The 27,120-nt window shown below is 38.2% G+C and overlaps 1 protein-coding gene across 2 annotated transcripts in view; it reads right to left on the bottom strand.

The window, feature by feature from the left end:
• The window catches only part of nvd (cholesterol 7-desaturase nvd), a 159,600-nt gene that overhangs the window by 106,741 nt on the left and 25,739 nt on the right, over positions 1 to 27,120 (bottom strand). Inside the window, exon 2 of one of the 2 annotated variants that reach the window (XM_090371987.1) lies at positions 11,656 to 11,875. The exons of the other annotated variant lie outside the window; for it this stretch is intronic. Coding sequence (XP_090228113.1) covers positions 11,656 to 11,850 — 195 coding nt within the window. The 5' untranslated portion in view covers positions 11,851 to 11,875. The remainder of the gene's footprint in view (positions 1 to 11,655; positions 11,876 to 27,120) is intronic. 2 annotated transcript variants of the gene reach the window in all.

Raw genomic sequence — 27,120 nt, 5'->3', positions numbered from 1 at the left:
TTAACAACAGGGATTTTGGTGTTTCCAAAAGTGGGAGCAATCACAGAAGGGTCGGTCTTCAGAGAGAACATCATTGGGGTAAGAATCGTCAGGTCATCTGCGTAGGAGATGATGTTTTGGTTATTCTGCACCAGTGGGGCTATAATTGCTGTGAACAACAATCCAGAGCGGTATCCCCCTGTGGTACTCCAGCGGTAACAGTCCTCCGATAGCATCTTCCTCCAGTGTCAAGTCGCAACAACCTCTTGCTAAAGAGAGCAGATAGAAAGCACAGCATATCTCCCTTGATGTTATACAAATATGATTTTAAAAGCCACAAAAGAGAAGGGACATTCACAGCATCAAACGCACCCTCGATATCTATGTAAGTTATGACAAGATCGCAATTGCTCTCGAACGCTGTTAGTATGGCATTTGTGGTTGCGAGGAGGTTTGTAGTCGTTGATCGCTGTGAGAGAGCATAGTGAATCTCGGGAGGATTATTTGCGAGTATTTGTTTGGTGAGGACTGGTAGCAGCATTTCTTCCAATATCTTCAGACGTGTTGAGGCTTTAGAAATTGGGCGGTAATGTTTACTTGATGATGGGTTACGGTTCTTGGGTATAGGCCTGACAGTATAGCTGTTCCACTCAGCTGGAAAGGAGCCCGTCTTCAAGATGTCATTGTATATAGACAGCAGTGGTTGAATAATAAAAGGGCTGAGGCCCTTAACAATGAATTGGGGAACATTATCAGCTCCTGCAACAGCAGTGGGAGCCAATGCGTTGATGGCTTTTATAAGTTGAGGTGAGGTGAAATTATAGCTGTGAAGGATATCTAGATAAGGCGTGATCTGGCATGTCAAGTTTTGGGGGTAGCACACTTGACGGTTGAAATCTCGTGATGTCGTCCATCCATTGGCCAGGATCAACAAGGATTTGGTTGCTTAGGCACCTATGAGGATAGGGGATTTTTCCCATATGAAGCAGTGAAGAAATTATCAATCGCTGATGATTTTTTTCTGTTGAAATGGGCCTGTGCTTTTGAGTACCAAATTCGATCACGAACATTGTTTGTTTCCTTCCAAAATTTTGTGCGGTTGTTGTTTCAGTTGAAAAGCTGCATTGAGGTCCTTGTTCCACCACGCCTTCGAGTGGGAGTTTTAACCTTCTTGGAGGTGGAAAAGTTTGCGACAGTATTAATGCAGTTTGTAAGAATGGTTGTTCTAAGCGTGACCTCGCACCCTTCGAGGACATGCCAAGGAATGAGCCATAAGGCATTTTTCAGTATTTAGAAAATTTGGGCTGATGATTGTGGACGTTTTACTTCGCTTATACACAGATTCACATGACTTATGGACAGTCTCTTTGCATGATGGCAGTAAAATTTGCGAAACAAGAGGGTCATGATCGAAGTTAAAGGATGTTAAATGGGGGTCATACAATGTGCATCGTGTGATGAGAACATTAGGTCGAGCTGGATAGTTCCTTTAGTGGGTATGTCATTGACGAGGAGAATTTGAGCTGATTTCATATCTTCAATTAGGCATTCCCTCAGAGATTCATGTTGAGTTGGTATGTTCAAATCTCCCATGAAAACATGAGCTGCGGATGGGCAGAGGTGATTTAAGATCCAATTATCAACTTCGGTAATAATATCCCGAGGGGGAATTGGAGGAACATAGACTGTGCAGACGTCAATAATGGCCTTATTGCGGGCTAGGGTTAAGATCAGTGCTTCAAAGTTGGTGGACTCACTGGACTTCTTATTAATTAACTTAAACTTTGACTGATTAAAAATGGTTGCCATTCCACCACCATGCCTAGACTCTGGAGGTAAACTCAACTTGAAATCCTGCAGGCAGAGCACCGGCAATGCACTCCTGATCGGATTCTAACCACGTCTCGGAAGTGGAAAGAATGTCGATTTTGCTTGCAAGGAGGATCATTTCCATGGTGTCAATCTTGTTACGTACGCTACGAACATTTTTATACGTGAAAACGAAAAAATCTGTGAGGGAAACCTTCTTTCTTACGACAGGACGCGCCTTCATTGCTCGGGATCGATATAATTGCTATTGTAGAGGACGAGTTAGTGGGGGCTGCCAGAGAGATGGCCCTTTTTTCTCAGAGAAAGTATGCCAGAAGTGGGGATCCAGAACTTTTTCGTAGGCAGAGGGTGAACACCTTACTAGAAATGAGGCGTAGCCTGTTAGCCTAGTTTTAAGCTGTTTCACTTCAACGGGGATATTGTGTTCCACAAGAAACATTCTCTTGATGGATTCAGGGCATATTGAAGGTCCAAATCGGGAGGCAAAAATCTTGGTTCTGAAAAAGGCGACAGAGATGTCATATTTGTCTGCGAGCATCTGTTTACTGCGGTGATTATACTTTAATAATTGGTTGCTTTTTAATGTTGTTGGGATCCTTTGGTTGCCTTCTGGTGGGGAGAAAATTGTGGTGGGTCTATTGGTTCTCGATGCGCATCTCTGGCGATGATCATCAGTTCAGAAGCATGGTCGTGCCTGTTGTTGTGTTGCAGACATTTTCGTTTCTTTCATGAGACTGTGTCAGCTTATTAATATAGTTCACGACGTAGTTGGCTCTGGTTTCTTCCTGTGCCCGTCTGTCTCTTGGTTTTATTTTCTTCTTTTCATTTCGACTCACAAGTGATTTCAGGAACTGGCAATAATCTGATTCAATTAGGAGAGTTTCGAGGGCGCTTTCATTTTCTTTAGCCATCTTCTTGGGATTCTTATCATGCATCTTTCCGTTTTGAGTAGGCAGTTGGGCAACCTCCGGGGGTGTTGTTTGCGTAGCTGCATCTCGTTTTGTGACAGGACTGCTGTCATTAGTGCATCTACACTGTTCACTATGTATTTCTTGTATGGTGCAAGCGATTGTCCCGAAGGCTTCGCACAATTTCCTAGTTGCTTGCTTGATTGATATTGTTTTCCTTTTCCGATCAGCCTCCTTTACCTTCAGAATCTGTTCCTCGAATTCCTTTTCTTTCTTTACCACATGAGTTTTCAACAATGTTAGTTCTTTCCGTATCATCATTAAGCTGGGTAGTTTGGGTGTACCTGACGTTCTGTAGTTCGCTGTCGGTGCTGGTTTGGCTACTGCAATTCAAATTATTATCTTTTTGGAGTGGGGGTGGGTGATTGCACTCTTGCTTTTAAATTTGGTTTCGCTGCTGGCACGTTTGAGTTTGCGACCCATTCTCGCGCGTTTCCTGGAACTCATGGTACATTCCGAGACTTCGCTCTTGCGAGGAGATGCCCTTGAAAAATCGTGGCTATCGGAAGAATTGTTCTCTTGGGCAGCGTTGCCCTTACTTCCGGTATTTTTTTTTTTTTTTTTTAAATGAAAAACCCCAAACACGAGAAGTTTTAGAACCTATAGTACTTAGTACCGTGCTTGGGTTGGAGGTTGAGAAGACAAAAGAAGATATTTGTTGATATTAGACTTGAACTTCTGTATACTGTAATTTTCAGGAAATGCGTATGAAGGAAGGTTGTTCCAGAAAACGGCAGATGAATGAATAAACGAGGAAGATGAAAAGTTGATTCTGTGAGTTTGAAGTTGGACAGCAAAAGGATGTTGGCTGCTTTAAAAGAGAGTGGGAATTATAGAAGCCAATTCAGAAGAACAGTATCCATGGAAGTAGCCATCGATAGAAAAGACATGCAGCAGAAACAGTATGTCTATGAGACAGCTAGTGGAGAGACTCTGTTAGAGAGGAGTCATTAATTAACCTAACTGCCCTCTTCTGAACGGAATCTAGAAGCCTGAGAGAGGTTTTGGGGGCACCGCCCCAAACGTGGGAACAATATTCCATGGTAGAGCGTATTTGCGATTTGTACAGAGTGAGCAGCTGTTTGGAAGAAAAGTAACGCCGAGAGCGAAAGAGAAAACCAAGTTTTTTCGATGCAGATGAAGCAATATTTGTAATGTGCTTGTGCCAAGAGAGATTAGAAGTCAGGGTAATCCCTGACTTCTAATCTCTAAGATATATCATTTTGCCTAGAAATCGGATAAAAAACAAAGATAAGAATCCTTTTTGCGAGATGTAAGACAAGAGGGGTGGTTGCAATTAGGGATCGCTGCGATGTTTGTTCCTGATAGTCGCTTCTACTTTTTTCATATTACTGAATAGAGCTGTTGGCGACTGATCGGGAACGTTGGTTGAATATTAACTCTGCTAGGTTGCGACTCTCAAGGCCAGATGTAGAGGGTTCTTTCAGCTTTAGAACAATCGTCCCACATAGTGAGGTGATGTTCGTACGTGCGATCTTGAGGGAATATTATGATTAAGGGCGGGACACAAAAGGCTCGTAGAACTTTCGGTATAGCTTCAAATCATAAATATCTGTTTACCTTGTATCTTCTTTCCTGAACCGCTTAAAGATCTGGTTTGGTGACTTGAATCTGCGTCGGACGGTATCAAACTTAAGCCATGGTATCACTGTGGCACTGAAATATTACAGATTTTTGAGGAGCACATTGACGTACGTCTGCACTGTCTTACGACCATTTCACCATTTTTTATAATGTAAACATTTATCATTGAACGAAATTAATTTTTTCCGACATTCACAGAACTTTTTGAAGCTATTTTAATATGAAGCTATTTCTATATCTTTATGAAGCTATTTCTAATAATATTTTCATAGGTCTTATTAGCAGGCTCCCCCCTCCCGTCTCTCCCTGTCTTTGCTACTGAAATAAACCTTGACATTTTAGGCGTAAGGAAGGAAACTATTTTGCGAGATACGAAACGTCAACCTTGCGTGCAGGAAATTTTATCGAATAAAGTTTATTTTTTGCACGCAAGTTTCTTTCTCTCTGTAAGTACGTATATTTGGCATATTTTTCCCCTCGATTGCACTGGCTAACAGGAAAAAAAAACAAAACATCTAGAACGAAACTTAAATTCTAAAGAAAATTGATCCGCCAATTCCAAAATTGTCTTTATCACGTTTCCATTGAAGGATATGCTGAAATTTTAGTAACTTTATACCACTGATATTATATAATAATACATATGGTATCTTAAAGTCTTATTCATTTTATAATACTTTAATCAAACATATAATATACTACATACATTTCATTTCCTAAGAAATGTTTGCCACTTATCTTAGGTCACTTTGCCATTTTTACGCTTAAAAAATATGCAGGCCATATCTTCCATCATGGTTGTATCAGTTGACCCTTGGTATCGCTTTTCCATCTTGAAAAAATCCTGATGATAGAGCACCCCTTTCTCATCATTTGCATCTCCCAAATTTTGAGGAAAAATGTGAGATGAGAATGGTGAAAATGAATTTTCGAAGACGTAATAAACGAGTTACCGAACAAAGCTACCGTCGGGCCTAATGGATTTTCCTTGTTCATCATTAAAATGTCCTGTGTCTTCATTGTGGATGTTCTTTTACATATCTTCAATGAAATTTTGCGAGCATCTTCAGTACCTCAAATTTGGACACACTACTGCATCAAACCCATTCCGAAGAATTCGAGACCTAAAACTGCAAATGATTTTCGTCCGATCTCAGTGGGCTCTTTTCTCCTTAAAGTTTTTGAAAATACAATCCCAGCGCGACTTATTGAGCACTGTTTTCATCATAGATCATGCCACCTTCACAACGTTGTCCCTAGAAGATCTACTACCACCAATCTCCTTCAAACGTTGTTTCACATACAGGAAGCTTTGAATTCTCAAACGCAGCTCGACATAATTTTTCTTGACGTTAAATCTGCATATGATAGGATTTCCATCACATCTCAACTTAACATCCTAAAAAACTACTTGAGGATCTCCGATAACCTCCTCACTGTACTCAAAAACATTTTGCAGGAAAGACGGCTCCTCGTTGAGCACAATGGTTTCTCACCAGCCTTCAATGGCTTCAGAGGAGTTCCACAGGGTGGCGTTTTGTCAGCAGCGATGTTCGCAACTGCTTTAGAACCTCTGCTAGCAAATTTCCAAAACATGATATCGTAAGCCGACGATCTGAAGCTCTTCATTCATTCGGATCAGCCGCAGCAAGCGCTCTCTGTCCAAAGATCTGCAACAAAACAAATCTTTCAGATAAGCACCTTTCTTCAATACATTGGTCTTGAGCCAAATGCAGAAAAATCTGCCCAGATGACGTTTACAAAGAGGAAAAGAATAAATCTAATACATGTCTATATAAATGGACATCGGATTAAACTTGTCAACTCTCACAAGGACCTACGTTGGTCTGGAATTCGAAGCTGTTCTTTCTGGAGCACTTCAAGGAAGCAAGAAACAAATTCGTGGCAGCTCTTTGGTCGGCTCGACAGAAACTTGTGGGTTACGGTAATACCAAGCTGATAACTAGGTTTATCCGAACTTGTGTGGTACCTGTGGCACTCTACGCATCGGAAATCTGGTCCTCTGCCCCTCCAACCTACCTGCTGCAGTTCTTGGGGATTGAGTATTTGCTTCTTCGATCCCTCAATAGGACTTCAGGACATCCCCTTACTATCTCTAGGGGTAAACTACGTTCGCTGCATGGAATGACCCTTTGGAAGCAAATCATCACCACTCTTAAAATAATTACCCTCTCTAAGCTGATTTCGGGTAGAGTGGACGCTCCTTACATCGATGGCCTTATCATCCTGCCCACGAAGAACAGCAGAATAACAAACCGGCAAACATCTAGGATCAGACCTGCCCTCACCCGAATCAGCTCGCTCAGTCATATGTTTCTAGCAAACACGATTGGGCTCCTCAACGACATAAATATCAACCCTGAGACGATTTGCGTCGACAAAGCCTACAGATCAAAAGTTTTCGCTTCTACCTACACAATCTTGCAATTTTAGATCCTTCATTTCACCATCGCTTTACGTGGCTTCTGTGTTAGAGGATAATATGCGCTCCTTCTCCTGTTCCAGACAGCCAGCAGCATCTTGCCGGCATCCCCACATTCTTCTTGGACAGACGCTTAATATTTTTAGAGTATTATGTTGAACATAATCTGTTTTAACTTCTGTAATTAATTATTGGCTTGATCTCTGTATATTTTATTTTACCCAATATTGATATTGTATTAATTTATAGTTGTGTTTATCCTCCTAGCATTTGATTGCTGTCTAGGAGTTATGTAACTTTTCATTACCTGATTAAATAAATAAATAAATAAATCTTTATAACACTGCAGTAATAATACATGTTTACAATATACACGTAAGTTAGTTATAATCCAGTTTAATACAAATATATACTAACAAAATCAGTAGCTTTCGAGACGCGTGTCTCTTTGTCAACTGACAAATTAAATACAAAAATACAACGAGCTGAGTGAGGCACGTGAATCATGCGTCATTGTTGTTGCACGGACGTGCGCTGCTTTCTACACCACTGATCATCCAACAATAAAACGGTTGTCTCTAGGATGGGATGTAGACGTGTGCCTTTCTGGCGATTTAATGCCTTTGGATTAAAAAAGGCACACGTCTACATCCCACCCTAGAGACAACCGTTTTATTGCTGGATGATCAGTGGTGTAGAAAGCAGCGCACGTCCGTGCAACAACAATGACGCATGATTAACGTGCCTCACTCAGCTCGTTGTATTTTTGTATTTAATATGTCAGTTGACAAAGAGACACGCGTCTCGAAAGCTACTGATTTTGTTAGTATATATTTGTATTAAACTGGATTATAACTAACTTACGTGTATATTATAAACTATGGACCCCAGTACTCCAGGCCCATTCGTTACAATAATACATGTGGTATCTTAAAGTCTTATTCATTTACTCAAAGTAGACATCAGAGATTCATGATTATCTTCTTTCCTTCTTGCAAGAAATCCATGCATAACTCCTTTAAATGATCGCCAAGCTGCTAGTTAAGTATCCTGTAGCTTTGTTTCAAATACATCTTTGAGGAGTTTTTTTTTTTTTTTTTTTTTTATTCTAGACCCAATGAAAATTCTTTCTTTCAGTTTTGCACCTGTTTTAGGAAACAGAAAAAATTGGGAAACACTTCCCTTAAGTAGCAGAACCAACTTTCTTCTTTATCAAGAGCCTTAACGAAATTCATCAATTAATCCAAGCTTTATATGGAAATGTGGAAAATACCTTTTTTTTGGTTCGACCAGTGGAACATATTTTATATTACTTCTCTCTGGCCGAAAATTTCTCCCTCTTTTCCCACTGCTGCGCAATGTAATGTTTTTATGTTACATGACTGTCTCCCAGAAACATAGAAAACGACAGTATTTTATGAACCGCCCCTGTATACCAGCAAAATGTAAGCAAAGTCGGAGTATTTTATTGTACTCGAGATTTTGGACATGTTTTCATATGTTTCTTTCAGGCCAACAGCATGAAATAGAGGAACGGATGGGAATGCATTTCCATTCTGCAACAAAACTGCTCTACAACTTAATTTTGAGGCATCAATAAATACATGCCATTCTAGGATTGTGTTGAATGTCCAGTTAGTTCAATATAATTACAGAAATACATACCGTCTTTCATAATCAAATATTTAAAACACATTATTTAAGTAGTAGTGGCATGTATAAATATAGTGCAAGCGCATCAGAAATACATAGGGTGGTGGTATCAATCTGAGAATAAGTAACATTAGTCTTCTCCTTAGGTGAAGCGTTACTTATTCGAAGTAGTGCAATATCGAAGTAGTGACAACTCGTTGTGAAGGTATTCACAATATGAAACATAACTTAAAATGATGCCGTTTTACTAATATTCTGATTTATTCAGATATAGCTATGTATTTCTGATGTGCTTGCACTATATTTATACATAGTCTAGACTCTTCCATAGCTTGAGGCTTATGCCCTAAACGCTTTAGAGTAGTAGTGGCATATGACGCAAGAAAGCAAGCTTATAAAGCATCAGCAAAAAAAAACAAAAAAAAAAAAAAACACTTCCCACATCACTTGTCCATATCCTACAATAATTTCTGATTCTTCACTGAATTTATTCAAACACTTCACTCCCACAATAACAGATGGAAGTTTGTTCCAACAATCAACCACTCTCTCGCTGAAGGCAAACATTCGCACATCTATCATGCAATAATCCTTCCTCAATTTATGCCCCCTCATGTGTGTAGTTTGAGCAAGAGGAAGAATGCCATTAGCATTGAGCTTGCTGAATCCATCAAAGCCATAAACACCTGAATCAGATCACCTCGCAAGTGCCTAGTCTCCAGATGCTGCAGTTTGTAGAACTGAAGCCCTTTCTTGGTAAGAGCACCCCCTTTTTTTCTCTCTTCACCAATCTCGTTGTCCTTTCCTGCACCAGTTCCAACAGAACTATATCCTTTCTAAAAAGAGACCTCCACACCTGTAGGCAGTAATCCTAAAGATGCAGCCTAATCATTGCCTTGTACAATAATCGCCTTCTCACTTTGCGACGTTTTCAATATACCGTAATCTTAATTCCTGCTTCAAGTAACTTCCACTGTTGTAACCTAGAACCAAGGAGTTTTACTTTTCTTTAGTTAAGTTTAAATCACTGAACTCTTTGCTTAATTAAGTGATGCGCGTTATAATTTTCTCGTTGGTAGTCCAAAATGGTATATGAATAGTCTGTGGGAAATTTTACCTCTAATTTAAGGTAAAATTAATCATTCCATCGCCACGAGACAAAGAATGAACTGAGCACATATCGTTACAGTAATTTGTGGAACCAATAGTTCCCTCTCAGAATATTTAAATGGAATTAACGACAGACAAGCGATAAAATGGAACTCGAAGAAATTCCAATGTGATTGGGAGTTAAAAAAAAAAAAAAACGGTATTTAAAATACTAATTATTATAATAGTCACTTAAAGTAACATAAAATAACAATACGTATATGTAAATGTATTCTAATTTGGTAGAACTGACAAAAGTCATTCAATTATGAAGGCCGCCATGTCAAGTTCGAGGGTGAATGAGTACACGTGCCTTGAGTGACCGGGGTTCAAGCTCATGACTGCTAAATACAGTGCTGTTTGTTATACTCTCTCTCTCTCTTGTGAACTCCTCTGACCTTGTGGCCATCCAAGAGTATAAACAGAAAAAATTATTGCATTATTTCCAGTTTCTTATATTATTTAAAAATGCTAGTAGTAATAGTGCGTTATCCGAGCTCTCATGTACTTCAATAATTTGTCATGCTGATAAAGTAAATAATAAAAAATGTTGTTGGATTTTAGTCCTATCAGCGACTTAGCCCATATTGTTCTACGCGCGCTTTCTTGCACACACCAGGCCGATTTGAGGGCTGAAAAACTCTTCATCTGAGATCGGCTAATACGACCTGGATCGAAGAGGACTTTGAAATTCCTCCAGTTTTCGACTATAATTGAATCCAGACATTTCCAAATGAGAATAATATACGGAAAGAAGAGTTCAGAAGTTTATGGGAGGGTGTGTGGAAGTGGTAAAAATTTCTCAGTTGCTCGACAGTAGATCATGGGTTATGAAAAGCTCCAGAGTACCTTATATATGACATCTATTTGTGTCACTTATTTCCGGAAGTAAATTCCATGTCTTTCAGTCACAAATTTTAGATATCACCTGCGATTTTCATAATTATAACTGTAGCTTCTCGCGAACCAATAATGGCCTTTTTGCAGCTTTCTTATATCACGCGTTTTGCCCATCCGGACGTCGAGCTTTCATTGCTAATTATGCATATGGCAGAGGTTCCCAAACTTATATCTTGCGCTTCCCCACCTGATCCCAAAAATATTTCTTCTGTTTATACTCCTGTACGGCCACACGGTCAGAGTTCACAAGACAGAGAGAGTGCAAATGCACAAATCTGACATTGAATTTAGTTATCAGTATACACACTTTTATAAATTAATATATATTTTAATACATTTTATCAAGATTGAAATAAAACCCTTCATACCTGGATTAGTGGGATGGTTCATATTTCGTTAAAAAGTGCGTCATAAAAGCAATCCCCCCCCCAAATGCATCCAATAGGAGGGCGTGCCTCACAATTTGGGAAACTCTGGCCTATGTCATTTAAGGCATTAAAGCTGATATGACCATAACATGATTCTCTAATTTGAATTGTGTGGCTTCATGGCAGTGCAGATCGAGTGGGATTCCTCATGTGTGTGTCCGCTCGCGCTTATGCATGTTGAGATTAGGGACTTAGTGTAAGTTTAGCATACTGTAGCAGACTAATATTTAATATATCTTTAGTTTGACCAGTGTTTCATATTAGACCTCCGTTTTTATATACCTGTCATATAATATTCCGTTTGACACACTACTCGCTTTCCGTTTAGTATTTGATTTCCTTGTTTATAATGGTAAATCAATATTTGGTCCTTTAAGATACACAAAATATAATAATAATTAAAATGATAGGAAACTGTTTTAGTTTTTACTTTTTAATAAAGAAAAATAATTTGACATCGGTTTAATCAGTCATTTAAAAGAGGATAATTAATTGATCGTATTATTTATTTTAGCGGTTTTTAAAAGATGTGGACAAATTCTGTTTCAATCCAAACTAGCACAGTTTATCAATAAATGAAATTTATTTATTATTTTGTTTGTAGTGGCCCATTGAATAATATTACGACTACATGTCCATTCAGAAAAATTGAACATAAAAGAATATTCAAGTGAAGAAAAGTTACTGAGAGAATTCTTACTCTGATCCTGTTGATTGGACGTGAAGACCAGTAACATAGGGCACTAAACAAGGCAAGAACTGTGCTCAGAGCGACATGTTTAGCAGCAATGGATATTACGCATGTGCTAAAATATGCCACAATGCAGTACAGATCAAAGGTAATCTTCCAGAAGGCATCTAAGAAAGAATCCACGAGGAGAAGAATGAGGGACATCTGAGTGAATGGTGTCCAATGCGTTCTACAAAGAGAAAACCACATACCCCTGTTACTTCAGGTAAGTATTTTTAAATTATAATTATGAAAAATAATAACCCGAAGTTTCATTATTAGTAGAGCGGAATAATATGTAAAATTCGAATAAGTTCGAGCGACTTCACACTGCATCTCGGTCTGAATAAATTTTTAGAAAGATGTGGTCATTAAAGCACGTCTTTCTAACAGTTCCCTCTCAGAATGTTTTAATATACTCAGTAGGCCACTGAAATATGACCGATTATCTAATAACGTGATGGACTTCCCCAGACACATAACGGTTCTAATACTTTCGCGATATATATATATATCTGCGTTTGATTTCATCATGGTTCGAACTCACGCGACAGCTATATACGGTACTGTTCTTGTATTCTGTATCTTTCTTGTGTTCTCTATGTGACCCTATGTGGCTGCTATTTTATTCACTTTTCCAAATCACTGCGTTTTCCCGTGATTTGTGTAGTTATCATTTCACAAATAGTGCTAATGTTCGTATTAGTATTTTAGTATTAGTATTAGCAATGGCTACATGGTGCAAGAAAGCCTATGGCTTATGCTGCTCCAGCAAAAAAAAAAAAAAAAAAAAAAAAAAAATAGAGAGAGAGAGAGAGAGAGAGAAAGCAGAAAATTAAAATAAATAAAAGAAAAAGAAATAGACAATCAATGGGTTCCCCTCCTCCTATGTAACTGTCCAACTGACATTTGAATTTCACCACACTGTCAGCTTGTACCACCCATGTTGGTAACTTAAGGCCTGACGTAAGAAATAGACAATCAATGGGTTCCCCTCCTCCTATGTAACTGTCCAACTGACATTTGAATTTCACCACACTGTCAGCTTGTACCACCCATGTTGGTAACTTAAGGCCTGACGTAGCCGAGTGATGCAATTGCCTATATCTCCAGTTATGTTTGCAGAAACAACATAATTTGGTTGACATTACATTATTTCATTATTCATTCATTATATATGTCCTTGTCTATGGAATACCTGCCTAGCAACCCAAAGGTCGCGGGTTCGAATCCCGCCTCGGGCTTGGATCAAAGTACTGCAAAAATCTTGGGAGGTGCATTATGGCCACAGAAGGCCAGTTCCTTTATCCGTTGTACATCTTTTAATTCAGTACATTGATAATTCTTTGTTTCCAAGAACATTACGATTTCATCCAGCAGCTCGAAGAATCGTTTTAAGACTTTGACTCGAAAAAATCGAACTATAATAGGATAGATCAGTGTGTTCACTTTCTGTCTTCCAGAAATGAAATAAATTGTCGATGAGATGATCGAGTCCATCTGCTCGAATAAAATTTGTAATTTTGGAGACTTTTTTTTTTTTTTAGCACATGTCCGATATTTAAAACTTTGGAACATAATACTTGCTGGTGAATAATGCAATGAAAATGTTCGAAATGATTATTACCATGTTGTTTGCATGTTTCTTTTAGTTTTGCAACGACACCCTTAGTAATACCCATCACGGCGGGTGCGCCATCAGTTGCAAGACAAACCAACTTGTTCAGTGGTAATTTATATTTATTCAGAATTTCAGTGAACCAAAAATATCAGCTCCAGTGGTTGTATCATGCATACGAATAATTTCTAAAAGCTCTTAACTTACTTTCAAATTCACATCACACCCACGAATAAAAATGGCCAGTTGAGCAATATCTCGAATGTCTGTACTTTTATCAATTGCAATAGAATAAGCTTCAAATGTGGATATCATTGAATTGAGCTGATTTCTTAAATTCTCAACTATTTCATCGATCCTGTTAGCTACTGTGTTTCTACTTAAGTTTACACTTTTGAAGCTTTTTACTTTCTCTGGACACAACACTTCTGCTACTTTAATTAAACACTCACCAATAAAATCTCATTCTGTAAAAGGTTTTTATTTGCTTGCAATTAAATGTAATAACAAGTAACTTGTGTGGGGGGGATTTTAGTCCTTTATATATATATAGTTTTTACTTTATATCTTTAATTTTATTTGAATATTAATAATAATAATAATGTTATTAAATATTCCTTATTTTGTTTTGTTCCCTTATAACTATATAGACCTCTTTTTCTTACACCCCCACTTACACATCTGACTTTGCTTTACAGTAGAATTTCAGGTTCAAGGGAACTTCTCAACTATGTATAATTCCCTTCGGAAAGGCTGAGTGTTCAAGAATAACAAACTCACTAATTAATAAATAACAATGTTTATTTACATATAAATATACAACATGAAATACAACTGAATTAGATAGCATGTAATATGACATACAGAGTTAAATCAGAGATACCTTGCATATATTATTCTTATTCCTATTTCCCTTCACTAGCTAATCTGAGTTTACCATTATATGAAAACACTTGATTCATTCTTCTTGCCCTAACTAACTCCTAACACTTATACATTCACTATACCTATTTCACTTACTCCTGGATACAATTCTGTTTCATATATTAACATTCAAATATGCTACGTTTGTCATTATGCTCTGTGTTCTCACCACTCTCTTACAATATACTTGTAGACCAATCTTAACCTTCCTAAAGTCTCTATTTGTTATTGGTCTTTCAGATAAACCTACAAATCTTCATCAATAAAAACACTATATTCAGAGTTGCTCATATAACTCAATTGTCTATCATTAAAACATATTCAGAATCCCTCTTTATAAACTTTACTACCCTTCTAACACATTATAGCTATTTGTACATCAATTTAATCTATTACTCATTCCTTCGTTTCCCTTGCATTATACATTAATCCTTTTTAACATAATAAACTCTGTTAATATATGTACTTCAGAGATAATTTATCTTTCATTTTACTTTCTAGTGCTATCCCCTTTTTTTTTTAAATTAATTACTATACTATTTCACTAACAGTCCTTCCTGTTAACTTAGTGTACTTTATATATCGCTCACCTACTTCTATCTTGTTCCTTTCTTTCCCAGGGAGGTTTCAAGCTTCCATCTTAGGCTCTCCAGGCTGTCTTCTAAGGCTTTCCTTCATCTTATTTCTCCTGAATCTGCTACAGATGATTTTCCGGAACTCTTGGCTGCATGGGTCCTTTCTCTATACTGATCCGGCTACTAATTTTTCGGCATCGCTCCGTCTAATATGGCTGGCACTTTGCCCTCACCACCTGTTAGTTTCGATACAGGGGCTGCTTCCTACCGTCTGGGACATCGTAACTCGATGTCTTCATCAAAAGGGGCTTCTTCTTTTTCCAGGCACCTTTGCTTTCGCTGATTTCTATCATTCCACTTCTTTACTTTCTCCGTTACTTTCGTCTCTCCACCTTTTTAAAAAAAAAACACATTCACAAGGAGAAAGCTCACAGGGCGCTACCCTCGCTTCTCCGCTCCACCTTTTAAGAAACTCTTTCACAAGAAGAAAACTTCACAAGGCGCTACCCTCTCTTCTCCGCTCCACCTTTTAATTAAAACTCGTTCACCAAAAAGTATTTCACAGTGCTCGTTTGCATACGGGCCACTACCCTTGCCTTCCTCCATGACGGATTAGACTTTCTGCATTGGGCGACTGCCCTTGCCTTCCAATGACGGACAGGCTTATTCTCCTTACACTCCATATATTCTAACACATCAAAACTCAACTGTCAATGTTACTATCACATATTTTCTACCACGACAAAACCCTCAGCTGTCATCTCCTAACTCATTTTTACTTACACCTCCGAAAAAACTCAACTGTGTGTTTATTTTAGTCCATTTCCACAAACACCGACAAAATCTCAACTGTCATGTGTCTCCCCCCTTTCACTCATTTTTTGTTCATCTAAATTACGTACCGCCCCTATATGTCAGGCTAGACCTAGTTCTCAGTCTTAACCAATCTTCTCATTTTATCAAACTTTCACTCGGTCCTATTTGCCCATTTTAATTTTTTTCAAGCTGTCTCTTCAGTGCTCTATCCAACTCCTCATTTTAAGAAATTTGTAAATTTTCCCAGGCAGTCCGCTGCTTTGAAGTTCGCCGCCATCTTTCTGTTTCACTTAACACTTTTTCTTCCTAAGATCCCAAAACTTGCTATCACCGACAGGCAGACGCCAGTCTTAAATCTCACCCGAGCATTTGTCTCGTATTTACTACCCGTCTCTTCTCCAAGTGTCACCGATCAAAGGGATGTCCCTACAAACTCGGTCCTTTGCCGTATTGTTCTTTCGGGGCCATAATTATTCACACGTACTCGCCAATAGCCGCTGCTACCTGTTTCCATTGTTTTCGTGCGACCTCACCCTTTGTCGCCTATTCACCGATGGCTCTGCTACCCGTTTTAGATCTTCAGATTTGTTTACGGTACTTATAGCTGAGTGTTTATCCATCTGTTGGTAGAAATTTCGTGGAGTAATTCTCACGACTCTCCCTTCCCTCCGATTAGTCCCTTCCTTAATTTAATCTCCCCCATATTTTTAACGATCCACTTTGTTCAATTTATTTGATTTGTTATATTTTATTTTACAATATAACTATTCCTAACGTATCCTTTCTTATTAAATTCTCAGTTTGGGAACGACGATTTGTTATCTTTATATACAATTTACTTGTAAGATTTTACATCTTACAACTAGCTTTTACAGCTGCTGTATTTTCCTCAGAAGGTTTGGTGAACAAGTTTTGCAGTTTTTTAAGAATTCATTTCAATTATAACAACTTACTTTCAAGATGTTTCTCCACGTATTTATCATAGATTTCTTTATGATGTGCATCATAATGTCTCCTGATATTGTATTCTTTTCAGCCTGAAATAGATTTACTACATATTAAGCTACTATTTTGCTCTTTTTCTGGATGCAGTAATAGCCTAGCTCCCATTTCTCTTGGAAGTTACGGCGTTCTTCTTCGATTGTTCTTTTCTTACTCATACTGATATTAGGGGTTGACATAATGTTTATTATTATGCGTCCTTTTAATTTAATGCAAATAAAACACAAAATTAACTCCACACAGTTAAAAAATATAATTCACGAATATACAACTGAGCAAACACTTTGCGGTGTGTAGTACTCGAAGCTGCAGGTGGAGGCTTAAAAATGAAACATTATGTCCTACCTTTTCTCTCTTTTTCGTGCGATGCATTGAAAATTGCTTAAATGTAAAAAAAATATTCGAAATAAATTATGTGAAAATAAAAATAAACTTGATTAGTATTTTTTTCCATTTATTTTAATAAAAAAAAAAAAAAAAAGATTTTCAAGAAATCTCGGCGGGCTGCACCCTTTTTGTTGGAGGGCCGCGTGTTTGACATGCCTGGTCTATGTGAATGCAGTGTGCCTATATACCTGTCAAGCGGCGGGTTCGTCCACTAGCGAGAAGGTTGACAGCGCCGCGTTGTCCAGGTATCCCATGAATTCTGTCTTTTCAGTGTACAACACTGCCAAATTTTGTCCAGCTTCATTGCAAGTTGCACAAGTTACACCACGTTTTCTACGTGTTATGTTATGGCCATCTGGCGCTGATGCATTCAACACTTCTGGAAAGCATTCTGGTCGTGATAATTTGCTTTTGTTCCTCTGTCCGGAACGCTCTTTGAACTTGAGTAACTTAAAGACTGTATAAAGCTTTTGACCTGATTCCTTTTGCAACATGTTTTTTTTTTAACAGTAAAATTTCGTAGGGGGGAAAAAAAAAGCCGACCGATTTAAAATTGAGAGAGAGTCATAGGTAGAAGGAAATCACCAAGAAAGAGAAGAATTATGATATCCAGCTCAGGACCCTGGGTGTGCCAAGCCCATACTCACCAGATGTGAGATCCTGGGGTTGCAGTTAGATCGTCATCACCACACAGATGTTCAGCAGTGTCCAAAGACTGCTCCATAGAATTTATATAACCCCGGTCTTTGGTAAGAATATCCTTTTAGTGCTCTGAGTTAATCTTGTTGCCCTTCTCCGTATTCTTTCTAACAGAACTATATCCTTTCTAAACGAGGTTTCCAAATTTGTAAATAGAATTACAGATGTTATAGAAGCACGGCGTAAGTTGAGCTCTGAACCTGCCTGAGGGCAGAGAACTAGAAGAAGAAGAAGAAGAAGAAGATTCCAGATATGTCATAACCATTGCCTTACACCAGAGAATAATTGCCTCGTTGTACCTGCTGGCAGAGTTCCGGTATATCGTTGATAGAACTCCATATTATGACAGCGATATACAGGGTGTTTCAAAAGTGATGGTCAATAATTTATAGGTGAACTGTACAGACTACAATATGCAAAAAAAGCCTAGTAAACATGGCTCCTTAGGTGAATCGTTTTCGAGATATTACACATTTATAGTTGGGATCCACCACTGACTTGTTTGTTTAGGTTAGGTTATGTTATGCTCATTCTCTCCATTTCCGCTCTCTCAATGCTCTCAGACGTAGCAGGCATACTAGTACTTGTCAAAGCATTAGCATTAGTAGAGGCATTTGATGCAAGAAAGCAAGCTTATGCAGCATCAGCCAAAAAAAAAAACCACTTCCACTTGACCCCTCTGTTCGTTCAAAATACCTGTCCAGCTGAGCCTTAAACTTATTTAGGCTATCAACTTCCACGACAAGGGATGGAAGTCTGTTCCACCAACCAACCACCCGCTGGCTAAAGGCAAATTTCCGCACGTCTATCCTACATCTGTCTTTCCTCAATTTGAATTTATGCCCTCTCAGGCGATTATTCTGAGCGAGGGGAAGGATCCCATCAGCATTGAGCATGCTCAAACCATTCAAGGCTTTATACACCTCTATCAGATCACCTCGCTGGTGCCTAGTCTCCAGACACTGTAATTTGCAAAACTTAAGCCTTTTTTTCGTAAGAGCACCCCTTTGTTCCATTCACTAATCTTGTTGCCCTTCTCTGTACTCGTTGGAGCAACTCTACGTCCTTCTTGAAATGATGTCTCCAGACCTGTATACAGTACTCAAGGTGCGGCCTGACCATTGCCTTATACAAGGGAATAATCACCTCCTTATCGCTGCTAGAAAATTTCCTATATATCATTGACAATACACCATGAGCTACTCTTGCAGCCCGTCTGCACTGCTCAGAGACCTTCATAACTGCCTGCACAACCACCCCCTTCTCTACCACTGTCAGTGTAATACCACAGAGTTGATACGTTGCTCTGGGGTTGCTGTTTCCCATGTGTAGTACTTTACATTTGTGAATGTTAAACTTCATTTGCCACCTCTCAGCCCATCTGTTCAACCTTTCCAGATCCTGTTGCAGCAGCATAGTGTCAGTAGTGTCCTTGACAACCCTGCCTACCTTTGTATCGTCTGCAAACTTCGACATTAAGCTTTATATACCATCATCAATATCATTTATGAATACAGAAAACAATAATGGACCCAACACCGAGCCCTGAGGGGCTCCACTAATAACATTAGTCCACGACGAGCAGTGTCCGTTGATTACCACTCTCTGTCTTCTCCCCCTCAGCCACCCCTTTATCCACAGCAGCAATTTGCCTCTAATGTCACACTGCTCCAATTTGTGCAGCAGTCTTCCATGTGCAACAGTATCAAAAGACTTTCTAAGGTCCAAGTATATAATATCAAAGTTATTCCCTGCATCCAGTTCCTTTGTGACTGCATCATAGTATCCAATCAAATTGGTCAGGCAAGACTTCCCCTTAACAAAACCATGCTGTGTCCGAGCTATAACTGAAGTCTTGTCTAAATGATCCTGCAGTGCTTCTTTAACTAGTGCCTCCATTAATTTTCCTGGAACAGAAGTTAAACTCACAGGTCTATAATTACTTGTGTCAGCCTTTGATCCTCCTTTGTGAATTGGGGTCACATTTGCACAACTCCAGTCTGTGGGTACCTCTCCTGAGTCCAAGGAAGCTCTCATAATTATGACTAAGGGTTTGATATAACTTTAAGGCTTTAATATAACTGGATAGATCCCATCCACCCCAGGTGCCTTTCTTGTGTTTATTTTATTTTATTTTATTAATAACAAGATACACAACAGGTAACCATTAACAGTGTATCTGAGATCAGATCAACTTCTTCAACAATTTCTCCTCCACTTTACTCTCAGTTATTACAAGATTCTCTAGCTTACTGCTAGAGTTGAATACACTTCTGGCATTCCCCTCGCTAAATAACTCCTCATGTGTGAATGTCGATGCAAAATATTCATTTAGTTTGTTAGCTACCTGAGCAGGATCATCAACAGTTGACCCACCGATATCAAGTGGCCCAATCTGATTCATCCCCTTCCTTCTTGAGTTTACATAAGTAAATAACTCTTTGCTGTTTTTCTTTGCATCCCTTGCCAAAGATTTCTCGTAATCTGCCTTCGCCTGCCTAACCTCCTTTGTAACTTGGTTACAGATCAATTTGTATCTATCATAGGCTTCTGTGTCATGTGTTAATTTGTATGTATCCCATGCATGTTTCTTGTCTGCCACATGCCTCATCAGTTCATCTGACATCCATTTAGGCCTAAACCTTGAACAATATTTCTTGGTTGGTATGTAAAGCCTAGTAGCTTCCAAGATAAGTTCTTTGAATGCTTCCAATTTTGCATTTGCTGTTAGTAACATCATCAGTTGGTCCGACTGTATAGAATTTAAATACTGTCTCAGTCCATCGTAGTCGCCTTTACGAAAGCAATAACCCTTCCCTTTACCCCTAATGGTAGTTACCTCTTTGAGTAAATCCCACTTCAGCACACTGTGATCACTGCCACCTAGTGGTTCATTTACCTGCAGATTCTTAATGCATGAAGAATCACTGCTGATAATCAAATCAAGAATATTACTCCCTCTAGTTGCCTCCCGAACATGCTGATGTAGAAAACAATCATCCAATAAATCCCCAAAAGCCTTGCTAGTGTGTGTGTGACCTGCCCCCAAATTCCAGTCAATATCTGGGAAATTAAAATCTCCCATTATAAGACTCTCCGATTTACTGGCCCACTCTATTTCCCTGTACAGTTTCTTATTATACTCATCAGAGTCATTAGGCCTATAGCACACTCCTACTCTCAATTTTGATCTCCCAATACTTATGTCACACCAAACTGACTCGACACTGCACTGTCCAGCGATGTCGACTGGCTTCACTTCCTTGGATTTTATGTATTTCTTAACTAATAGCATAACCCCTCCTCCCTTCCTATCCAATCTATCCTTTCTGTAGATGTTGTACTCCCCAAATTCCAGTTCTGCATTCCTTATATCTGTGTGACACCACGTCAACATGGAAAGAGGTTACAGCAACGAAGAGTATTCGGGCATGCACTTCATGTATGGTAAAGCCAATGGCAGTGTGCTCGAGGCTGCACGTTTGCACCAAGAAGCATTCTCCTGCCGATGGCAGCCCAACAGGCGCACATTCACCAGGGTACATCAACGCCTTAGAGAACATGGGTGTTTTGCACATGGAATACGAGCAGGTAGGCCCAGAAGCATAACACATGATGTTGAGGAAAGGGTGTTAGAAAGAATAGATCAAGGTATGTTTGTTTCAATTGCGGTCTACAGGGTTCCCCTATATGCCGCTGTAGCATCTTGAAAGTTGAAGGCCGGTAAGTGTATGTATGTCGGTGTGTAAATGTGTCTTGTTGTGTTGAGTGCCGCCACTGGCGACTTTGCAGGCAGGGGACACCTAATCCCCTGCCTCCTGACTCCCAACCTTAGCCACAAGGAGGCGCGCCAGGTCCACTTTCTAGCTGCGACTCTTACTGGGGCTATCAGGCAAGCCTGGGAAGGCGCCTCCGTAGCCAGGTGGGAAGGAGCAGCAGTGCATAGCACACGCTTCTTGATTAGACCGGGGTTCGAGCCCGTCACCACCAAATACGGACGATGCGGAAAGGTCATGAAATGACCACCGCATATTCTCGGAGCAATATGGCCTTAGTTGCTAATGCTCCTAAAAACCAAATAACAACAACAACAGCAAGCCTGGGAACCCCAAGGTGTTTAGGGAAAGGAAGTGGGAATAAGAATTTAAGTATGGGGATTGGAAGGGATGGGAGGTTGGATAGAAGATAAGGGGAAGAGGTAGACCTCCCATGAAATAGAAAAGTTTACTATAGTGTATAGAGTGAAAAAAAATAATAAATAAAAAATACAAAAATAAAATAAAATATAATAAAAAATTTAAAAAAAAAAAAATAAATAAATAAATAAATAAATTTCAAAAATAATAATAATAAAAAATACAAAAATAAATAAAATAAAATAAATAAATTTAAAAAAATAATAAAAAATACAAAAATAAATAAAATAAAAATAAATTTAAAAAAATAAAAAATACAAAAATAAATAAAATAAAAATAAATTTAAAAAAAAAATAAAAAATACAAAAATAAATAAAATAAAAATAAATTTAAAAAAATAATACAAAAATAAATAAAATAAAATAAATAAATTTAAAAAAATAATAAAAAATACAAAATACAAAAATAAAATAAAATATAACAAAAAATATTTTAAAATAGTAAATAAAATATAGTAAAAGAAAGAAAGAAAGAATAGAACAAAATCCAGGAATTTCGACAAAGGAGGGTTGCTCTGCAAGGGCATGTACTGAGTCATAGCTGTGTGTAGCGAATTTTACATCGTCAATTACTGTACCCCTACCATATCCAGCGTGTACAAGGTCTCAGCAATACAGACTACCCTCCCAGAGCGAACTTCTGCCAGTGGATGCAACAACAGTGTGTCCTGAACCCCCAATTTTTAAACATTTTGCTCACTGACGAAACTGGGTTTACTCGTGATGGTATTTTTAATTTTCACAACTGTCACGTTTGTTCCTTTTCTTTAAGCTGATGGTAAATGCAGAGGTATGCAACTTCCCTTGTTTCCACCCAGGACCATATAAATAAGATTAAGATATAGGAAACTTGTCGGTTACTAGGCACAAGAGTAACCAAGGCTATTTGAAATCAGTTAGGTCACTTATTAGCTTTCAAAGAGAGTGTTCAGAGATCATCAGCCGCCCAGTATGAAGCACCCAAAGAACTAAATGTAAAAATTTTAAATGTATTACTCAATAATTGTATTTTAATCAGTTATATCAGTATATGTAGAAAAAGGAAATGAGATTCAAAGCTGTGTTAATATGATGCCAAAATTTGGTGACACCTACTTTGGAAAGCTGTGGGTTATACTACTGGATTAAGTTATTTTTTTCACAGTAGCACCTTTGGAGGTAAGGTTTAAATAAGTAATGTGAGCATTTTGCAAAAGTAAAACTAATTTAAACTATATTTCTTTGTTTATTTTGCTATAAGCTTGCTAATTTACTATTCAAATTTATGTAACGAAAATGTACTTTTTCAGATCAGTCAGAATGCATGATTGCATTATAACAATGTGCATATGGCGAAAACATTAAAAATATATATTTGACTCGCACTAACACAATTTTTTTCAGGAAAGCATTAGTCGGAGCAGGGGTGTATAAATATATAAGAAAATCCGTCAAGGGATTTCGTGATCTACGACTGAGATAGCTTGTTTCAAAGCTGTTCATTGAGTATTGAACTAATCTGACGAAATAATGTACGAATTGATTACAGATATAACAGTGTAATTTTTAACTTTCTTGTAAAATATTTAAAAGTAGTAATTTCTCATCGTAAAATGTTATTTCCCTACGGCTTTAAGGTGAACATTGGAAGATCAGATCCTGTTTAACTAGCGTTCTGTTTCTGCAGAATGGGAAAGATAAGCTGTCGTAATTTATGATCGACATTGCAATGTCCCATCTCCTCATCGAGGCGTGCAGCACGAATCGCGCATCTTGAACTACGTTGTCTGCTATGCTTTAGGTGTATTCAAGGTGACATCTACACACCAAATGACGACAGGTAAAAGTAGTAGCATAAACATGGCACATGTACATTCTTTGTCACATCTTCGCTGGTTGTTATGGGCTGACACCAGGGGAGGGGGAAATGTTTTCACTTGCATTTTTACTTTGAGCTGAACTTTGCATTTATAGTTTAAAAAATAAGTGCCAAAATATTTCCACGTTTTTTCTCTCTCTCTCTCTCTCTCTCTCTCTCTCTCTCTCTCTCTCTCTCTCATATATCTTTTTGTTCTTGAAATAATCTTGTAAAAGTAGGAATTGCACCAAAATTTACAAATACGCACATCACCAGATGACCTTATGTGTGAGGTCATTTCCATTGGCCTAAAAACTTCATTTTTTTTATGTATTCAGTATTATTACTTAGTACTTCATTACTGTAACTGATGTGCAATAAACCCTCGCTGTAACGGGCCTCAATTTAACGGACTTGGGAAATAAAGGACAACGCCCATTCAACCAGACCTTTCGTTCTTACGAAACCTGGTTTCGTTACTGCCTCAATCTGATGTTCAAATTTTTCACAATAAATCAGCATTACTGGGGAACTAGGATTTTCCTTGCCATCAGGCTGCCGAACTTGTCAGATAATCAGTGAGGGTACTCAGAACATATGGTCAGGTTTTCCAGGGCTACTATATGAATACAGTAAAAATGTCAAGCTCTTCTATTCCATGTAGTAAGTACAATGTACATTATTACACATTTTAATGTTTTTAATTTCATAATAGTCTAACAACTTGGGCGGCAATTATTTCTTTCGATTTTAATGGAGAATCGCATTAGCAGAGAGATCTAACCCTCATTTAATCTGTTAAAGCGAGGCTTTACTGTAATAGGATCAGTTCACCATTCCTAGCCCCCTTGAGTGTGAGGACGAAATGTCTTCTTCTTCTTGGATTTCTCCGTAGTAACAACACTTATCCTCAACCTAACTTTTTTTATATAATTTAATTTTGTTCCCCACTCTTTTCTGTCCTCCAAGTCTCCATTCTTCAATTTCCTTTTTTCCATAGCCGCTCTCACTCCCTCCATCCATGTGATTCTAGGTCTTCCTCTCCTTTTCTTTCTAGGGAGTGTCCATTCCATTGCTTTTTTAGGCAATCTCTCTCTCTCTTTTCCCCTATTCTCATAACATGTCCATACCATTCCAATCTTTTTTGTTCTGTTTTGTCGATGATGTTTATTTGAGCGTCCATTGCTTTTCTTATGTCTTCATTCTTAACTCTTTCTAGTTTAGATCTTCGGGCTGATCTCCAAAAATTCATATCGACAGCTCACAAATCCATATAGTAAGATACTCTGAAAAATTGCATTATGTATTAAACGTTTGGTTTTTGGGAGAATGCTATTGCCCCATAATATTGGATTCAACATTCCCAACACTTTTCTTCCCTCATTAATTCTCATTATAATCTCGTCTTCAGATGAACCATACATCTGCACAATAGCACCTAGATATTTAAACTGCTTCACATTCTTTACCTCTGCTACATTTATCTCTACGTTATCTCTAAACTCAAAATGTTTCCTGTTGAATTCATATATTCCGTCTTATTAAAATTTATTTTCAAACCCCATTCTCTATATTCCAATAGCTTTCTGCACATATAATCAGCATCCTCTGCATCCTGCGCAATTAGTACCTAGTCGGCGCAATATAGCCATAGCAGCTAATGCACCAGTAAGCAATCATACCACACACACACACACACTACCTGGTCATCTGCGAACAAAAGGTTTGAAAGGTAGATGTTTTGAGCCACACATAATCCCATTGGTCTGAATCTTTGGGGCTAAGCTTCCAGAGTCACTTCCGGTACAACTTGAATAACGTGGGGGATATACAGCACCCCTGTAGCAAGCCTTTTGATATTTTGAATTTTCTTCATATTTCTGACCAATTTTAATGCAGCAAGTGTTATTTTTGTATATTTTTCTAATTATGTCGATCAGTGGTTGACGTATTGATATTTTTTCCATGGCACTCTACAGCACCTTTCTTGGGACACTGTCATAAGCTTTTTCCAAATCAATAAACACTAATTCTATATCTTGTCCAGTAGCCTGGCATTTATCCAGAATCGCTTGAGCGTGAATAAATGATCAATGCAGGACTATCCAGCCGTAAATCCACACTGCTCCTCCGAAATTCTTATTTCTTTCTCTAGTTTAGTTTACATTATCCCACTAAAAAGCTTTGCAATTGGGTTTAAAACATAGATTCCTCTGTAGTTTGAGCAATTTCTTCTATCCCCTTTCTTAAACACAGGTGGTGTATCCCAGTGTCATCTCTGATGGTATTTCTTCTCCTTTACATATTTTGTTAAATAGTCTTGTGAGCAGTGAGATGATTTTTCCTCCTCCATATTCATTCCTCCAGGTGCCTTTCCTTTTTTTACTTCTATTTCCACTTCCTCAAAGCTAATCCTTACTTCTCCTGTCCAGGAAGTTTCGACTTCGTTATCTCTAAATTCGTCTCTGTTTTCACTCAGTAGTTCTCTATAATATCTATACAATTCTTCTGATTTTATTACACCCAGATTAGTCTTTTTTTTTTATGTGGTTGTCGCAAATTCTTCAGCACTTTCCATGCTGCAGCAAATCTCTCGCATCCTATCTTGCTATTTACTTCCGCGCAGGTTCTATCCCATGCCTCATTTTTTGCTTTGTCAATTTTAGTCCTTACTTCTCTATTTTTCTCACTATAGATGCAACAGGAGTTAAAATTCTTTTAACTCCTATGTTCATCACTTTTAGAGCTAAGCCATTTGAGGTATGCATCCTTTTTTTCCTTTATCAATTCTTTTAACTCTGAATTCATCCAGATACTTGGTGTCTTTTTATCCATTCTGCCCAATACTTCTGCGATCTTCATTACTGTTGCTTTTAAGTGCTCATAAATGGCATTTGTATTCTTTCCATAACTGTCATCTAATCCGTGGTTTAGTCTTCTTCTATAGAGATCCGCAATACTCTCCTCCTTTAGGGATTCAACATTAAACCTATTATCATCAATTTATTCATTTTTGGATTCGTAATTATTTCTTTCCTTTCCTTTTTGGTAGTCTTCCATTACTTCTCTCAGTTCTTTCCAAACCCTTCTTTATACTCTGAAGGGGAGTCATTGGTAGGCGCATAAACCCTAACAATCGTGATTCCTCTTCCAAATATCTTGAATTCCACAGTAAATTCGTTCATTAAAAAGATCCTACTTTGTTATAAATTTTCTAATTCTTTTATGTATGAAAACTCCTGCCTTGGCTCTCCTAATGTCTATCAACACCACTCCACAGATGGTCGTACTCTTCGATCGTTTCCTCACCCTTTCCTTTCTTCTTTGTTTCCGACGAAACAATCAAATCCATTCCTAATTCTTGATTCCGATAAAACTTGA

This window comes from Mastigoproctus giganteus, chromosome 4 (assembly GCF_048544385.1).
Source record: "Mastigoproctus giganteus isolate SK-2022 chromosome 4, ASM4854438v1, whole genome shotgun sequence".
NCBI lineage: Eukaryota > Metazoa > Arthropoda > Arachnida > Uropygi > Thelyphonidae > Mastigoproctus > Mastigoproctus giganteus.
Note: the sequence above shows the minus strand (reverse complement) of the source record. Positions and strands in the feature narration are given on the sequence as shown.